We start from the raw sequence: 15,862 nt of genomic DNA, 5'->3' as shown, positions 1-15,862 counted from the left end.
GAGTTTTTTACGCTTGAATTAAAGAGATAAAGAGACCGAGGACAGAAACCACTAAAGGGACAAAGCTGGAAGCAATGTGTCGACAACCACGGAGCGTAGCGAGCAACATTCCCCCAATCTGTTTCCTAAAGTTTTCCCTGCAGCATCTGAGAGAGAGAGAGAGAGAGAGAGAGAGAGAGAGAGAAAGAGAGAGAGAGAGGTGGAATGCACCCACGGTGTGTGAAAGCATCGTAAAAGTGATGTGACATAAAGAAACCAAAAGACAAAGAAGAGGAGGCGAAGAGAACATTTGGTAGGACTACCACTGGTTGCATCACACTTTAAATACTGTTTGATGTGTGTTTGCAAGTGTGTGTATGTTTGGATATGTGTGTGTGTGTGTGTGTGCGTGTGTGTGTGTGTTTGTGTGTGTGTGACAGCTTGGACAACCGTGGAAAACGTAGCTTAAACCCGGTGAAAACAGAAGATGTTGAGAAGGATAGTAAGGACTGGTCCGGCCATCAAGGTCAAATAAAAAAAAAAAACAACGACAACAGCAACATCAACAACAACAATATCAACATTAACATCATCATCAACAACAGCAACATCAACAACAACAAAATCAAACTGAAAAATGAAAAGGAAAAAGGAAACAAAAACAAAACAAAACTCTGGTTCAGAGTGTCTCTTCATCTTTGGTATAAAAATGGCCATCCATGGGCTGCATTTGATCCACAACTAGGAAAGACTACAGAAATTGTCAACAATTTCTTCTATTGCTTTTGCACTGATTGGTTTAAACCGTTAAGCTCCTACTGAATCTACTGTTTTTTTTTTTTTTATTTCACTGCCAGAATTTTTTCCGTAGTTTTTAAATTTTTTTTTTTTCATTTTATATTTTTTTTCATCTTTTTTTTTCTTCTTCTCCTTTTCGCAGTGTGACAAGCAAAGCGGGCTAAAAACATCTTAAAGCTCATAAAAAAGGTAAAATGTGGCAGATAAAAAGCACTAATGTTGTCGACAGCAACTTCGCCATGTAAAATAATAATTATGATAATAAAAAACAAGTTCAGCATTTTGCAACAGACTGCATCCACAATGCAGCACGTTTTCTCACGTTTTCATTTTTTTTCCTCATTGTGAAAAATCTCTTCAAAGCTTCTTCTTCCCCCCCACAAGTCTTTATCCCCAACAGACATTTTGTTTTCTTCTGACACTTAGTTACCTCTGACATAATAATTATCAAAGTTTTCTTCTAATGAAGAAAAGAAAAAAAAAGCTCTTCTCTATTAAATCTGTACAGCTTATGTGATAGATTCTTTTTTTCCTCTTTAAAACAACTCATCCAGTGTCTTGAACCCTCCGAGTGGTCCAAGAGACTGATTTCGTTTTTTTTTTTCTTAACCAGACGTCAGACTTTAACTCTGTAAAAAGTTTCTGCCGCCCTTCAAATTAAGGCCATGAAGATTCAAGAAAGAAAAAAACACTTTTCGAATATATCTAGAAAACTAAAATTTAACACTAGAACATAAAAAAGAGTGAAAAGAAATTGTAGCTTAATATCTGAGGAAGACAATCTCTGTGTGTATCTCAAACTTGACTCCCGTTTTTCTAATTACAAAATAAACTTCATCACCTACCTGCGCATTCAACCTTTTTTTTTGTCTTTTTTTTTCTTCTTTTTTTTTTTTTTAATTGGTTGAGAATTTTCTTTGAGAAACTTTTCAAGCTTCGGCCCAGCCCTTCAGGCAGGTTCCCAGACTAAACTATTTCACTTCTTTGCACTGTGCCCAGCAATTCTCCCATCACCTTCCTCAGCACTCTTTGCCTCCTTCTTGCGTTTTTTTCTTTTTTTTTTTTCTCTCGTAGGCCAGGTAGGAAATGAAAAAAGTGTCTCTTTTTTGGTGCCTGGGCAATCTGGAAGCAATCTCTTTTCTTTTCTCTTTTTTCCTCACATTCACAGTGCAGCCACCTTCTGTCTCAAGGCAACGCTGTCACAGGAACATTCGCTCAGGCCGTTGCTATCTGATGAAAGAGGAGAAAACACACAGAGAGAAAGAGAGAGAGGGGGGGGATTGTAATCAAAGCACAATATTACAAACACAGAAATGCAATAGAGCTGACAGCTGACAGCCCCGTCAGAAGACGGAAGCAAAATGAATCACGTTAAACTGTTCTGATCGGGTCAGAAAAGCAAAAAGTGCTGGCATAATGACAAGCGAATGACAACAGCAGCCAGGAATAATTTGAGTCATTTATAATGGCACTGCTGCTTCTCTTAGTACTCGCATTTTGTTTAAATTAGTATTTCATACTGTGCTGCTGCACTAAAACTGTTCAGCCGATTTCGACTGTTGTCAGGCCATTAACTAGGCATTACTGGTCGCTATGAGCACCATAGATGTGGGTCAGTAGGGGCCTACTACACCCACTGGTAGGTTTTATCACCTATTCACATAGTAGATCAGATGGTAGATCTGATCACCAAAAGAATGAATAAAAGAAGACGACAGCGACCTCTAGCAACCGTAGTAATTACGAGAGGAAAAGAAACAGCGTGAAACTCCATATTGGGTGGAGGTCGGGGGCACAACACAGGGCTTTTAGTTGTCTTTGTGTTCACAACATTAGGTTTCGCTTTCACTTTTGAAATATAGTTATTTTAGGCCAAAACACAATGTCTTAAACCATAAACCTTACTAAGTGTTTTTGTTGCCTAAACCTAAAACAACCTTTTAGTTTGTGTTCAAAACGTAACGTTTCATGCAGTTTTACTATGTGTTCGAATGTGCTGCTTTTAAAGGGGAACACCACCTAAATTAAGATTTACACTATGTTATTTCCACGGCCTAATACAGTTCAATCAATATTTGTGAACATGAGCTCCTCTCTCTCTCAAAGCCAGAAACCAGAGATGTAAGTGTCAAACTTCTGATGTCAGAGGGTATAAAATGTGCAGCTGCTCCATAGACAATGATAGGAGACTGATTTATGGACCCACAGATGTTTGTGTTCTTTTTATACCCAAATGAGCTTTATTCTATTGTAGTGTTGTCAGTTGTGAAACAGAAAATGTTCCCATATACTCAGAACATTCCCCTGGGTGATCTCAGTGTCATCTACAACATCTCTCCCCATTCATTGTTTATGGAGCAGTTCCACACTTTATATATAGTTTGTGGATTTAGGAGAGAGTTTTTCATGTTTACTAATATTTTTTTGGACTATCTTAGACTATAGGAATAACGTGTGAATTCTGAAAATGTGTGTAGTTCCCCTTTAAGTTCCCCTTAGACGTAGTAGGCCCCTACTGACCAACATCTATGGCGCTAATAGCGACCGATAATGCCTATTTACTGGCCTGATAACAGTAAAATCTGTGGACTATTTGTCAAAGGCAACTAACTTTATTACTATAATTACAAAACATCTCAAAAACATATTTTATATGATAATATCAATCCAGTTCACCAAATAATTAACAAACAGGAAGCCTGTCTATACCAGTTTGATTTACTTAGGGTGTGTTGGTGACAGAATTTATGTGTAAAGACTACATAATGACCTGATATACATAAACAGTGCATTATTTCATTACATGTTTGCAAAATATAAAAATCCAATATGACCATAAATGATGAATATGACCTTGCTCATTGATTTGCAACATGACCTAATACACACAGAGATAATAAAAGGATAAATACCTTTGTATAAAAGGTATGGCAAAATCTCTGATGACAAATTTATATTATCTCAAATCATATATTGTCATATCGCCCACACCTCATGCTTATGTTTAAAATAAAAATAATCTGAAAAATAATCATCATAACTAATAAAAAAGATTAATAATAAATAATAAAAATCCACCCTGAAAGGAGAGAATGCCATGTTAAAACAGTTGACATGCTTCACTGCTGGACTTACTTGGACTGGTATGAGTAAGCAGGAACATGGTCGGCAGCACTGTCCACCTGGATCTGTTGCTGCTGGCCAGTCACATCCTGTGACGAGGGAGCCACTGTCTGGGGGGAGTTGTCCGTCACCACTCCCTGAGGACACACACGGCAGGAAATGTGTCAGCTCGGAGCTTTAACAAGCACCTCTCTGCAAAGCTCGACACTTCCTGCTGAAAAGTACTGAATCGATTTCTACTACTTTTACTCTGTAAATACTCTGTGCACTATTGCGTGTCCTTCTCTTGACCCAAACCAACGGTCTAACTACAGACTATAAAGAATTTTTTTTTAATATTGGGCTTTAAAAATAATAAATAATAATATATAATATAATAAACAAAACTGTTTTGATATGACACAAAAGTAGATCAAATAAAACTGTTGTGATTATTAACTTCTCAGACTGACAGGTCCATTAATCTGAACTCATAGATAAGCAATTCTCACACCGACAGAACTTCATTTCAAATATGAAACTTTTCCATCCCAGGGCGCCAACATACTGCCTGTCACAAATGCATATCAAATAATGGCGGAGACACCTAGAATTTTTCCATTTATGCACAGCAAAGTTTACCTTGCACAGCAGTTGGATTTTCGCGATGTCATATAACACAAAAATCCATCTCGTCAGGCTTCAAGTAATGCGTTTGTGTCTGGCAAGCCAGGCCACGGACCAATCAGTGTCCTGTGAGGAGCTACTGGCAGCTACGGGCGTGGCTTAGGTGTCTACGGAGTGGCGTCTGTTTGTTCTTAACAACTATGGCGGCTCGTAGAGGTTAGCGTAGTGGCAATAGCATCAGTTATATCAGAACTGGAAACTATTTCTTCACTGAAAGAGCAAAGAACGGCACTAAAGGTTTTTCTCGATGGAAAACATTGTTTTCGCTCTTCTCCCGACTGGCTTCGGCAAGAGTTTGATTGACATATGGTTCATCCAATCACCTGCAGAGTATTTTCAATGACGGCTTCTCAGATGGCGGGTCAGGTTAGAGTAAAGGTGCAGCCATACAAAAATTGTTGTTTTGAATTTGAACATTTCATTCAAATGTGATACAGCATTATAAGACAAATATGAAGAATGTTTGTCTTTTATATAACAATTAAATTACTTAAGCCTGTGATTCTCAAAGTGGGGGGTCCGCAAAATAATTTGCTATAAATTATTAAAATTGTGCTGTATCATTAAAAAGTACATACGTAACTGCAGATGGGGACCATTTGCGCCAATAAAAGAAACATATTATGTTCATTACTACCACCCACGTTAGCTTTGGGCCAATAGAAACTCTGATATGATTGTGAAACATCACATCATGGCAGTTCTATCGAGCGACAGCGACAGGAAACCAAAATGCGTCATGTGTCTTCAGGTGCTAGCGATTGACGCCATGAAGCCGGCCAAGCTAAAGCGATTTGATTACAAAGCACCAGGGCAAAACAAAGTGGTGTTAACATGATTCAGATTGAAATCTGTTTCTGTTTATCACTATCAAACAGGTCTGACGTATTTAGGTTGAAAAGTTTTAGAATACAAATAGTTCCAATGGCATCTAAGAGTACAAATGGTAGTAAGCATTATGTTTAATCTGTGTTACGATTATGAGGGGTTCCTTGGAAAATTATACCCCCTTTAAGAGGTCCGTGTTCAGAGATTGCATTATATTGAATATGAATAATGGGAACCAAATGGTTGAATAAAATACACAAGTAGTCACATTACTGTGATTTGACACAGGGATTAGTGTATAAGTGTCAAATATGTACGAATAATAAAAGAGACTTTCAGTACATGTGGTAAATTGCTTGCAGACTTTTACATCTGTTTTTAAGTAAAAAGATGGCCATGTGCACTGAATTCATCACAACAGCCTCTTAGCCCTTTTTTATGTGTCTAGCTTTACCGATAGTCCCCATCATTGAGCCATCTCAATCACCTTTAACAAGCTCTCAAGGATACGGCGTCCTGTCCATACATCAGCCCTCCAGTCACTGGCTGATGCAGTGATATACACCCCGCCGCTGACGCTGGCATTGAGAGGACGACGCTGAGGATGAAATAGGTAAGAGGCGCCATGGGCTACACTACAACTACATCTCTCTCCTCCGTCCCCACTCCTTCATGAGGAACTTTCAGAGGAGGGGGGTATGAAAGGAGGGGAGGAGCGACTAATGGGTCTGTCAGGGGAAACTGTCATTGTCCGTGGCTGCTGGGCTAACCAGAGCTCCGTGGCTGACGGATGTGTGTGTTCCAGCTACCTACCAGCCCGGACCGGCTGCGGAGGGAGAGAGAGAGAGACAGCACCGCCGGCACTGTGTCTCACTTCAGCTGCTGTCATCCGATACACGACTGATAGTCCATCTGAATACGACGGCGCTGTCAGCCGCCAGACAGCCGTCCCGCTCTCCTCGCCGGCCTACCCGCCCGCTTTCCGCGTTCATCATTTCTCACGGCTGGACTGCCCGAACCTGCCAAGGAGCTCAGACAGCCCGCCGAAGAAGTGACAAAGTCTGTCCTGCACTTCAAATGTCTTTCCCAAAAATACTATAAAACTTCTGACTCATCCTGCTTTGCTTGCAGTTTTCCACCCTTGTTATTCGCCGGCGGTGCCAGGCCCATTTGTTCGGAGAGAATACGAGCAATTTACGGCGCGCTTCGAAATGTTATCCGTCTATTTAACGACTGTTTTGGTCTGTTGATGTGGTGAGAGCAGGTTTAGAAATGACGAAGCGAGTGGAGCTAGCGAGGAGTGATGACGTCCTCCTTTGGGTAAACCTGGACAGATTTTCGATTATTAGCGAGCACGGCGTGCATGCGTGTGAGTCTTACTTCGACAGGGACGGCTGTTGGAGGCACAGGAGTGTACTGGGGAATGTAGGTCCCTTGCATAGGCGGCGCGGCAGCTGCAGCAGTCATGTACTGGAACACAAACAGAAGACAAACGCATATCAAAATCCCTGCTGCACACATCACAAAACACAGATATTACATGCAACACACACATTTCTGACATATGTTAATCCGAAATGGGACTTTTCAGACATCCAACACTGATATCACAATTCCCTGGAAGTCTCATTCGCTGCAATTATCCTCCCGAAACCACTGGGAATGTGAGCTTGCTGTGCTCTCAGCGTCCTTTGGAGGGCGCTAAAAGAATGAGAGTGTGCACTCTCGACAGAGCAGAGGAGAGGCAGAAGAGAGTTATGTGAGGTAGACAGAGGAGAAGGAGGAGGAAGAGGTGTCCAGCTGTTCCACCAAGACTTCACAGGCAGGCAAAATGCACCAGGCCACAGCTGAGGAGAAGATAAAACAATAAAAAAAAAAGAGAAAAGTTGAAGAGGATGAAGAGAGAGAGAGAGGGGAGGAAAGAGAAAGCAGGAGGTCTGTTGCCTGTGGCCTATATTCCTTTAGACATGACCGGCCCGGCTTTTAACTGGGTGCTAGCTCGCCCCATGATGGCCATTTTACAGACGTGACACAAGTTGGGTTACATGACAGCCACGGGGCTTTCACATGCAATATGAATGAGGACACGGCACTTTGTGTGTGAGGCTTTTTTTTTTTTTTCTTTCTGGGGACTTGCTGTGAATACATGTGTGTGCGTGAGGTGAACACGTGTGTCAGCCTGATCCGCCAGTGCGTGTGTGTGCTTCTTTTTAATTAGCGCATGCCTGTGCATAAAAAAGATCACTATTTGTGTGTCCGACTGTGCATGTGGATGTATGAGTGCAGCTGGGAACATACATGTGTGTGTGTGAGAGACAGACAAAGACAAAGAGGCTTGGAACGATAATGCTGCAGTACAGCGCCAACGGATGTGATCCCAGATAAAAGCCACCAGGCTGCCTCTCCACCCCCCCTCGTCTTCCTGCTGCTTTTCCGGACTAAGGAGGAGAAAAAAAAAAAAAAGGGAAGTACAATCCCCTTTCTTTCAGTCTTATTTTTTTCCCTCTCAGTCCCCCCCCGCTAGTGCTAAAAAGCGTGGCGGCAGTATGCAGTAGGAGACGGTAATGGAGGGGCTGCGCCGGGCTGCGGAGCCTTTTCTTGGCCGTGGGCCCGGCGGTGCTGGTGAAGTGTCATTACCGGCAGCGTTGCTAATGGATCGGGTACGGCTCCACCGCTCACCCCTAATGAGAGCAGCTAAAGGCCATGGACATGGGTGATTAACTCCCCCACCGTCGCTACACACGGCCAGGAGGATGCCCTGGGATGGATGTTAGCGTGCATGCGACTGTGTGGGCAACGCGCGCGCAAATTTAAGGTTATCACACCTTCAGGGCTGTCACACTCAGGACTGGTTGAGGCGGCGCATCCAGACTTCCTGACACATTACCACATTACCTCTCCGTGTCATCCCTTCTTCCCTCTCACCTTCCTGTCACTTGCTCCCCCCCTCTCCCTCCCTCTCTTTCTCAACCTGCTATTGTCTAAAAGGCCCTATCAGGTTGTCGAAGTGACCTTCTCCCCGGTGAATCCAAACCATGCATACCAATTTTGCCCGGGACTTTTTAGTCTTCGCCTCTCCTCCCCATTAACTTATTCAGTCGACTCACCTGTGAGGGCCGCGTGAAAGCAAATGAAGGGAAGCTGGAGATAATTAGCAATATCAAAACCTCCCTGTCAAAGGGACGATGTCCATTTGAAATGTTATATTTCTCCGCAGGACTGCGAAAGGAATTTAAATTAGATTCAACAAGAAAATTTAATAAGATAAGATTTTTTCCCTGCTACCATAACCATTAGTTAACCTATTTAATGTGGCAGGTTGAGCGGGGCATATTTCTGCAGTCGCTGCTGCTGCTGCTTCTGTGTGGCAAGTCAGGGAGGGTGTCAAGCCCGGCTACTGTGAATTGGGTTGCTATGGCGATAAAGATGATTTTTGTCCAATTTCGACTCTTTTAATACTTCCCTGTCCATAGTCAGGGGACAGGTTTGGGCAATATAAAACATCCCTAATTGGCAATAAATGGTGTTTCACTCTCACACTCACACACACAGCCACACATATCTGTGCACACACACACACACCTGCGACTGGAGCAGATGGCGTGTGCGTATGTTTGATGAACGGGAGGCCTGAATAGTTCCTTAACGAGGCTGGTGTGAGTAGACTCCTTAAGTCTCTTCTCCACCATCACTCTCTATGACATACAACTAGAACTACAGTAGAGATTCACACCGCAATGCAGCAGCGCAAGGACGAAAACACATATACAAGCTATAACATAGAGGGAACCACTCTGGTACCACAATATAGAATAAGCAGCCCAGTCGCACAACAATTCGTGAAATAGTCAAGAAATTGAATGTACTGATTTGTGTACATAGAAACAAATTTTAATTTTTTCGTGATATGAGTAGTTTTGTCGCCTAAACCTAACTAAGAAGTTTTGTTGCCTAAACCTAACTAAGAAGTTTTGTTGCCTAAACCTAACTAAGTAGTTTTGTCGCCTAAACCTAACTAGGTAGTTTTGTCGCCTAAACCTAACTTAGTAGTTTTGTTGCCTAAACCTAACTAAGTAGTTTTGTCGCCTAAACCTAACTAAGAAGTTTTGTCGCTTAAACCTAACTAATTAGTTTTGTCGCCTAAACCTAACTAAGTAGTTTTGTTGCCTAAACCTAACTAGGTAGTTTTGTCGCCTAAACCTAACTTAGTAGTTTTGTTGCCTAAACCTAACTAAGTAGTTTTGTCGCCTAAACCTAACTAAGAAGTTTTGTCGCTTAAACCTAACTAATTAGTTTTGTCGCCTAAACCTAACTAAGTAGTTTTGTTGCCTAAACCTAACTAAATATTTTTGTTGCCTAAACCTAACTAGGTAGTTTTGTCGCCTAAACCTAACTAAGTAGTTTTGTCGCCTAAACCTAACTAAGTAGTTTTGTTGCCTAAGCTTAACCAAGTCGATCTTTTCCTAAACCTAAGTAGTTGTCGTCTAAACCTAACTAAGTAGTTTTGTTGGCTAAACCTAACTAAGTATTTTTTTGGCTAAACCTAATTTAGTAGTTTTGTTGCTTAAACCTAACTAAGTAGTTATGTGGCCTAAACCTTATTTTGTAGTTTTGTTGCCTAAACCTTATTTTGTAGTTTTGTTGCCTAAACCTAATTTAGTAGTTTTGTCGTCTTAACCTAACTAAGTAGTTTTGTTGCCTCAACCTAAAAGTAGTTTTGTTGCCTAAACCTAACCAAGTCGATCTTTTCCTAAACCTAACTAAGTAGTTCTATTTTGAAAAGACTGGAGCGGAAATTGACACATGCGTCATGTGCTGCTGGACATTTGTAGGAAAACGCACAAAAAATACGAAAAGGGGAATTTTTGTCTATTTGTACAAGAATCAAATAGATTAATTTTGTGACTATTTCACGAACTGCCGTGAGACTGCGTTTCAATAAGACTTTCTACTTTCAGCTTCAACATCAAGAAGAAGAATATCTGGCATTTCCTGGCATCGGTGGAACGTAGCATAACACGTTGTAGCATGTTTAAATTGTTCAAATCATCCACCTCTCCGTCTGTCACTCAGCCTCCACATCTATCCATCCCCTCTGTTTTGAAGCGCTGTTCTGTCGCATCGTCTACAAGGTGGCGGATAACAGTTGGTCAAGGCGCGAGCATCCAGCTACTCAGTGTGGGTTATTAATGGCAGAGCGGCGTGGGGATGGGCTCTGATGACTATTGATCGTAGCTGTGGGGCTCCAGCACAATGGGAACTATTGGAGCTGCACACCAGCGGCTGTGAATCACAGTGCTGTGCCACTTCACCATGAAAAGCCCTCCATATCTGGGACCCCAGGCTTTGTTAACACTCCGCCTGCAGAGATTTATACTGGCAGAATCAGTGTCATCTTTTTAATCACTTCCTTAAACACATTCTTATCAGTAGGCCTCTACAGTATATACTTTTACTATTTTACTTTTTCAGTACTAAAGGTACGCAGTTTTGCTAATTTTGTTTTATTTGTGTCATGCACGCACAGAGGGACACGAGTGACACGATACAGTTCTGCCAATGGTTTCACATTATTCTTCTGATCCACGGGTTTTGTTTGATTCATTGTTAATTAAAAAATATTGATTAGTGTGGCTTTAAGTTGAGTTCAAATACTAGAAAGATCTTCCTTAAGGTGAGACACCCCAGGCAAAAACATAGTTTTTTCATGCACTGGCCAATTTAGAGATTTTGTGCTATTTTGCTTCCATAGCATGTCTTCTTCTTTCAGACTAATGGAAAGCAAACATCCAAAATACACATTTAGGCGTTGATTTTACTCCTTTAAAGTTAGCGTTCGATAATGCCTCATTTGGATATTTAAACATTTAAGAAAAATTAAAATGCAAAAAATAATTTACTTAATGTCAGTAATCAAGTGGGGAAGTTTCATGGGGATATCTATTAATTAAGTTTTTTTGTTTTTGTAGTGTCTTGCAAAATGTAAGGAATTTTACAATACATATTTTTTGTTTTTTTCTCAGACTCTGAGCCAGAGATCTCCACTTCAGTAGCACTTACATACACCACACTTCCCAGTTTCATTCCTATCTATATTCTGGAGGTTTTTACTGAGCGGTTTGTTCATATATCATTCATAGCCTCAATTATACAACATGTTCATTCCTAAAAACATGGCGAAAATTGATTTTTTTAGGGCTGTTAACAGTATTTTTTCTGTGATAAAAAGAGATATCCAAAATTCTCTCTGTAAAAACCTTTGACTCTAATATGTCAACAAATTGAAACAAGAATTTTGATCATGGCTTTATCCAGTGTTCAGATTTCTGTCCTCGAAATGTAGGCAAATTGGCACATATTTAATAAGACAATGCCTCATTTGCATATTTAAACAGCCGTCTCTCAGCAGCTGTCAATCACTGAGAACGTTTGTGACTCCTTGGCTCTGATTGGTTGTTTTTGTCCATGCATGGTGGAATCTTGCAAATGCCATTATGAGTACTAGGAGGACACAGAGGGAGATGATTTTTTTCTGTCTCATGCACTACTGTCAGGATATAGTGACCGTTTTATAAAAATAACTTCTGATCATAATTTTCTCAACGTTACCGACTGCAGCTTTAAGAGACCCGAATTATGCCGTAAACAGTAAACTCTGTATCATGGACTTACTGCTGTCCTTTATGAGCTAGATCCAGAGATTCAGGCGGAGATTTGACTGCACTGCAGAGTCTGGTGCTTAATGTAAGCTGATGCATTTAACCAATCGAGAACATATTGAAATTCAAAAGGTTAACCGCAAACGTCAAATTCAGAACATTAAAATGAATTCAAGAGTGGCACAACTGTTGCGCCACAGTTTCTTGGCTACGAGCCCTTTCAACACATTCAAAATGCATTGTCAAAGTTAAAAATGGTTTTCCCTCCCTTAACAATTACCTTCAAGGTCCTGCAAGGACGTAACTGGTCAGTGGTACTGGGAACCACCCAGATGTCAACATGTGTTACTACGAGAGAAGAGAGTGCGTGCTCGGTCAACTTTCCCCGGGTGAGTAGAGGTTAAATATAGCCATGCAAGGTTATGGAAATGTAGAATAACATACTGTATTATAGACTACTTCCCTGTTGAAAACCAAGGGAAACAGCCCAGATAATAGAGGGAAGTGCTTCACACAAATCTGTCTTCCAGGGACAGAGAAGCTGTCAGTCACCGCTGTCACCATGACAACAGAGACCTGGGTTCTACACGCCATGACAGGAAGAGGATGGAGAACACAGAGGGAAGGTCACCTCTTGTCATGTCAGACACTATGTCGCTCACGCACAGACGCAGCCACTGACATGTGCACATCAACACACACGTGCACAGCATCTAACAGGCATGAGCAAACACGAAGCATGACAGATAGACTCCTGCTAAGTGGTGAGAGCACGGAGATAGTGAATAAATCAGGAAGAGAGCAATATGCACCAAACATGGTAAGATAAATCAGCGAGGAGCACGGATGGCATGTTTATGTGTGCCATCCATAAACAGTGAGCCTGAGGTTCTTTAGCATTCTGTAATCAAGTTGTTGAAGACACCAGAGTGAGCTGGGAGAGCACAAGTTGAGAACAGAACAGTTCCTGGCGAAGCAGCCAAATTCCAAAGCAGTGACCATCAGACGGCACGAGGCGAGGTTTTCCCTTGCCACTCCTTTTTTAACAGGCCTATCCCTCCGTGCCGAATCCCCCGCTGCAAAACAACACAGCGTTCTCGGAAAAAAAGCTACGGTCACCACACCAGCGTCGCAGCTTTGGGCGGAGGACCGGGAACATTTGGTTCCTTTTCTTGGAGAGGAGAAGAAAGCCACAGCCATACACAAACAGCCGCAGCGAGTCCTGGAACAGCCAAGAGTATTCTGAGTCGTGATAAGTTGTTGACTTTGGGAGACAGCGCTCGCGGCAGGTGCTATTCGGTGGCGACGGTTTGAGTCACGTGGCCGGCGGGGGCAATCAAAACAACCTCACCGCCATGCGTGTACACTTGAGGAATGTACTCTGTGGTGTCAAGTCCAGTTTACTACACGGGTAGTTACAGATGCTGGTTCCTAACCCCTCTTTTAACAGGCTTTCTCAATCAGGCGTTATGAAAGGACTTTCACATCTGGCTCGAGAACGAGCTTTATAGGAAACACATCTCCGTTCCCATTGATGATCAAGAGTGGCATGCCGTGTGTGCAGTTCAGCCGTAGAGAAGTTATGCTACACAGCACATCGCCTCAGGAAAAGCTAAGCAGGCAGAAAGGGGAGAGGCGGAGAGAGAGTAAACCAGAAGTAAAAAAAAAAAATCTTAACCCACTTTCTCCTATAATACAACCCATCAAACATCAGAAGCCATCATCATAGATTAGCCTGCCTCTAATCCTGGCTGTTAGCACAGCTGGGGCAGATTAGGGAGGGGGCATTCCTGACAGAGCCAACATGGCGTCACAGTCGCTGACAGCTCACCTGGAAACACATGGGATAACTGTACAATGCAGCACTGTTTCAATCATACACACACACACACACACACACACACAAACACACACAGAGATCAAACGTAGCGCCGGAGCAAAGCTGCCTGCTTGCCTGCCCCCGGGCAGCGGGGTTAGGGCAGGAAGTCAGGCTTCAGAACTGTGCGACACCTCTAAGTCGACTTGATCCTAAAACAGGGGGGAGTTCCTGGTTCAGGGGGGCGGCGACTGTAAAGCGAGCGTGTGTGTGTATGTGCGTGGAATAAAGAAAACTGATGGAGTGATAGATTTGATGTGTGATTTAGAGAGCGACGGAGGCAGAAAGTGTCGGAACGAAACTAGAAAATTAGAGGGTGAAAGTGAGGACGGTTGGAGAACAGAGGGGCCTGTCACACTGTTAAACTTCACAGGAAATCTGTTTAATGTGGAAGATCAGGGAGGAAACGTGCTCTCTCAATAACTGGCGGTGAATGCATGCAGTGTAAAACAAATGATACGGCAGCTCCACGGCAGAGCACATGTGGCGACAGCCTAAGAAGGGGTTGGCTTTCTTGAAAGGAAATGTAATATCCATCTTTTGCTCAATGTGTACTTTGTTTTAGGAGCAAATGAATAATGTTCCCCAAAGATAAAAGGCCTCCGTTTGGTCGTCCTGACCCAAACCTACTGTGTAATGGACACCTGCCGTTTTCTCTTTCAACATATAACCTTCTGTCTCAAAGAGCAGATGTAGACTTTTACATATTTGTCATTGTTACACTGGTATGCCACAAATACGTTTAAATATGTTATGTTATGTGTAAGAGAACGCAGTATAGTCACAGGTTTATATTGACCCCTAATAAACTGAAACTGTGTACATGCTATTTTTAATATACTACTATCAATCATAGTAAATAGCACATTATGATGAAATTGCTTAGCGTGCTTTCCATATTAATGGTATTTAACAAAAGATACAGAACTTCAGTGTAAATTGCTGTATTATTAATTCACTAAACCAACATAACTTCACTGACAGAGACATTAATATTAGATAATACTGTATTTGCATCAGTCCTTTACTGCCATATGTACTGAATGTATTTGTACTGCCCTCACTATGTGTGTACTGTAGGTGGTGTCAGCAAAGCAGCGAGCTAAACACACTTCTAACAAAGGGTGAAGACTGGAGCTGGCCTTTGAGGTTTCTACAAAAAGCAACTGTCAAACTGTGGAGTACTGGACAAAAAATATGCCATAAACAAGAGTTAGATCAAAGGTATTGTAAAAATGGATTTACAAAAGTATAGACTTATTGTCAAATTAGTTATATGTCACTATTACTGAATGGGCTTACCAGGCACAGACTCAGGCCCCCCCTCGCCTTCAACTACAAAATGTCACTCAAAGAGATGTGTGCCGAACACGAAGAGACTCAAAATGACTACAAAGAGACTCAAAAACAACCTCAAAGAGACAAAAAATGAACACAAAGAGACTCACAGCAACTATGAAAAGGGGCAAAGCAACCACAAAAGACACAAAACAACTACAAAGAGACACAATATGAGCACAAAGAGACACCTATTGACTACAAGGAGACATACAATGACTACAAAGAGACACAATGACCACACGACTATGAAAGGAACCAAACAATCACAAAGAGATACAGAATTACCTAAGAGACACAAAGCAACTGCAAAGAGACACAAAATGACCATAAATAGACACAAAATGAACACAAAGAGACACAAAATAACTACAAAGAGACACAAAATGACCACAAAGAGACACAAAATGACCATAAATAGACACAAAATGAACACAAAGAGACACAAAATAACTACAAAGAGACACAAAATGACCACAAAGAGACACAAAATGACCATAAATAGACACAAAATGAACACAAAGAGACACAAAATAACTACAAAGAGACACAAAATGACTACAAAGAGACACAAAATGACTACAAAGAGACACTA

The 15,862-nt window shown here is 41.7% G+C and overlaps 1 protein-coding gene across 5 annotated transcripts in view; it reads right to left on the bottom strand.

Moving 5' to 3' along the window:
• Positions 1–858: 858 nt before the first annotated feature.
• Positions 859–15,862, bottom strand: part of rbms3 (RNA binding motif, single stranded interacting protein) — a 341,188-nt gene continuing 326,184 nt past the window's right edge. For 4 of the 5 annotated variants that reach the window (XM_037793986.1, XM_037793987.1, XM_037793988.1 and 1 more), the window contains 3 exons: positions 6,775–6,864; positions 3,913–4,037; positions 859–2,007 (listed from right to left, as the gene is read on the bottom strand). In XM_037793986.1, coding sequence (XP_037649914.1) covers positions 2,004–2,007; positions 3,913–4,037; positions 6,775–6,864 — 219 coding nt within the window. In that variant the 3' untranslated portion in view covers positions 859–2,003. The remainder of the gene's footprint in view (positions 2,008–3,912; positions 4,038–6,774; positions 6,865–15,862) is intronic. The other variant, XM_037793990.1, reaches the window with a different exon arrangement.

Source organism: Sebastes umbrosus, chromosome 15 (assembly GCF_015220745.1).
Source record: "Sebastes umbrosus isolate fSebUmb1 chromosome 15, fSebUmb1.pri, whole genome shotgun sequence".
NCBI classification, from domain to species: Eukaryota; Metazoa; Chordata; class Actinopteri; order Perciformes; family Sebastidae; genus Sebastes; species Sebastes umbrosus.
This window is presented reverse-complemented; position numbering and strand designations above follow the sequence as displayed.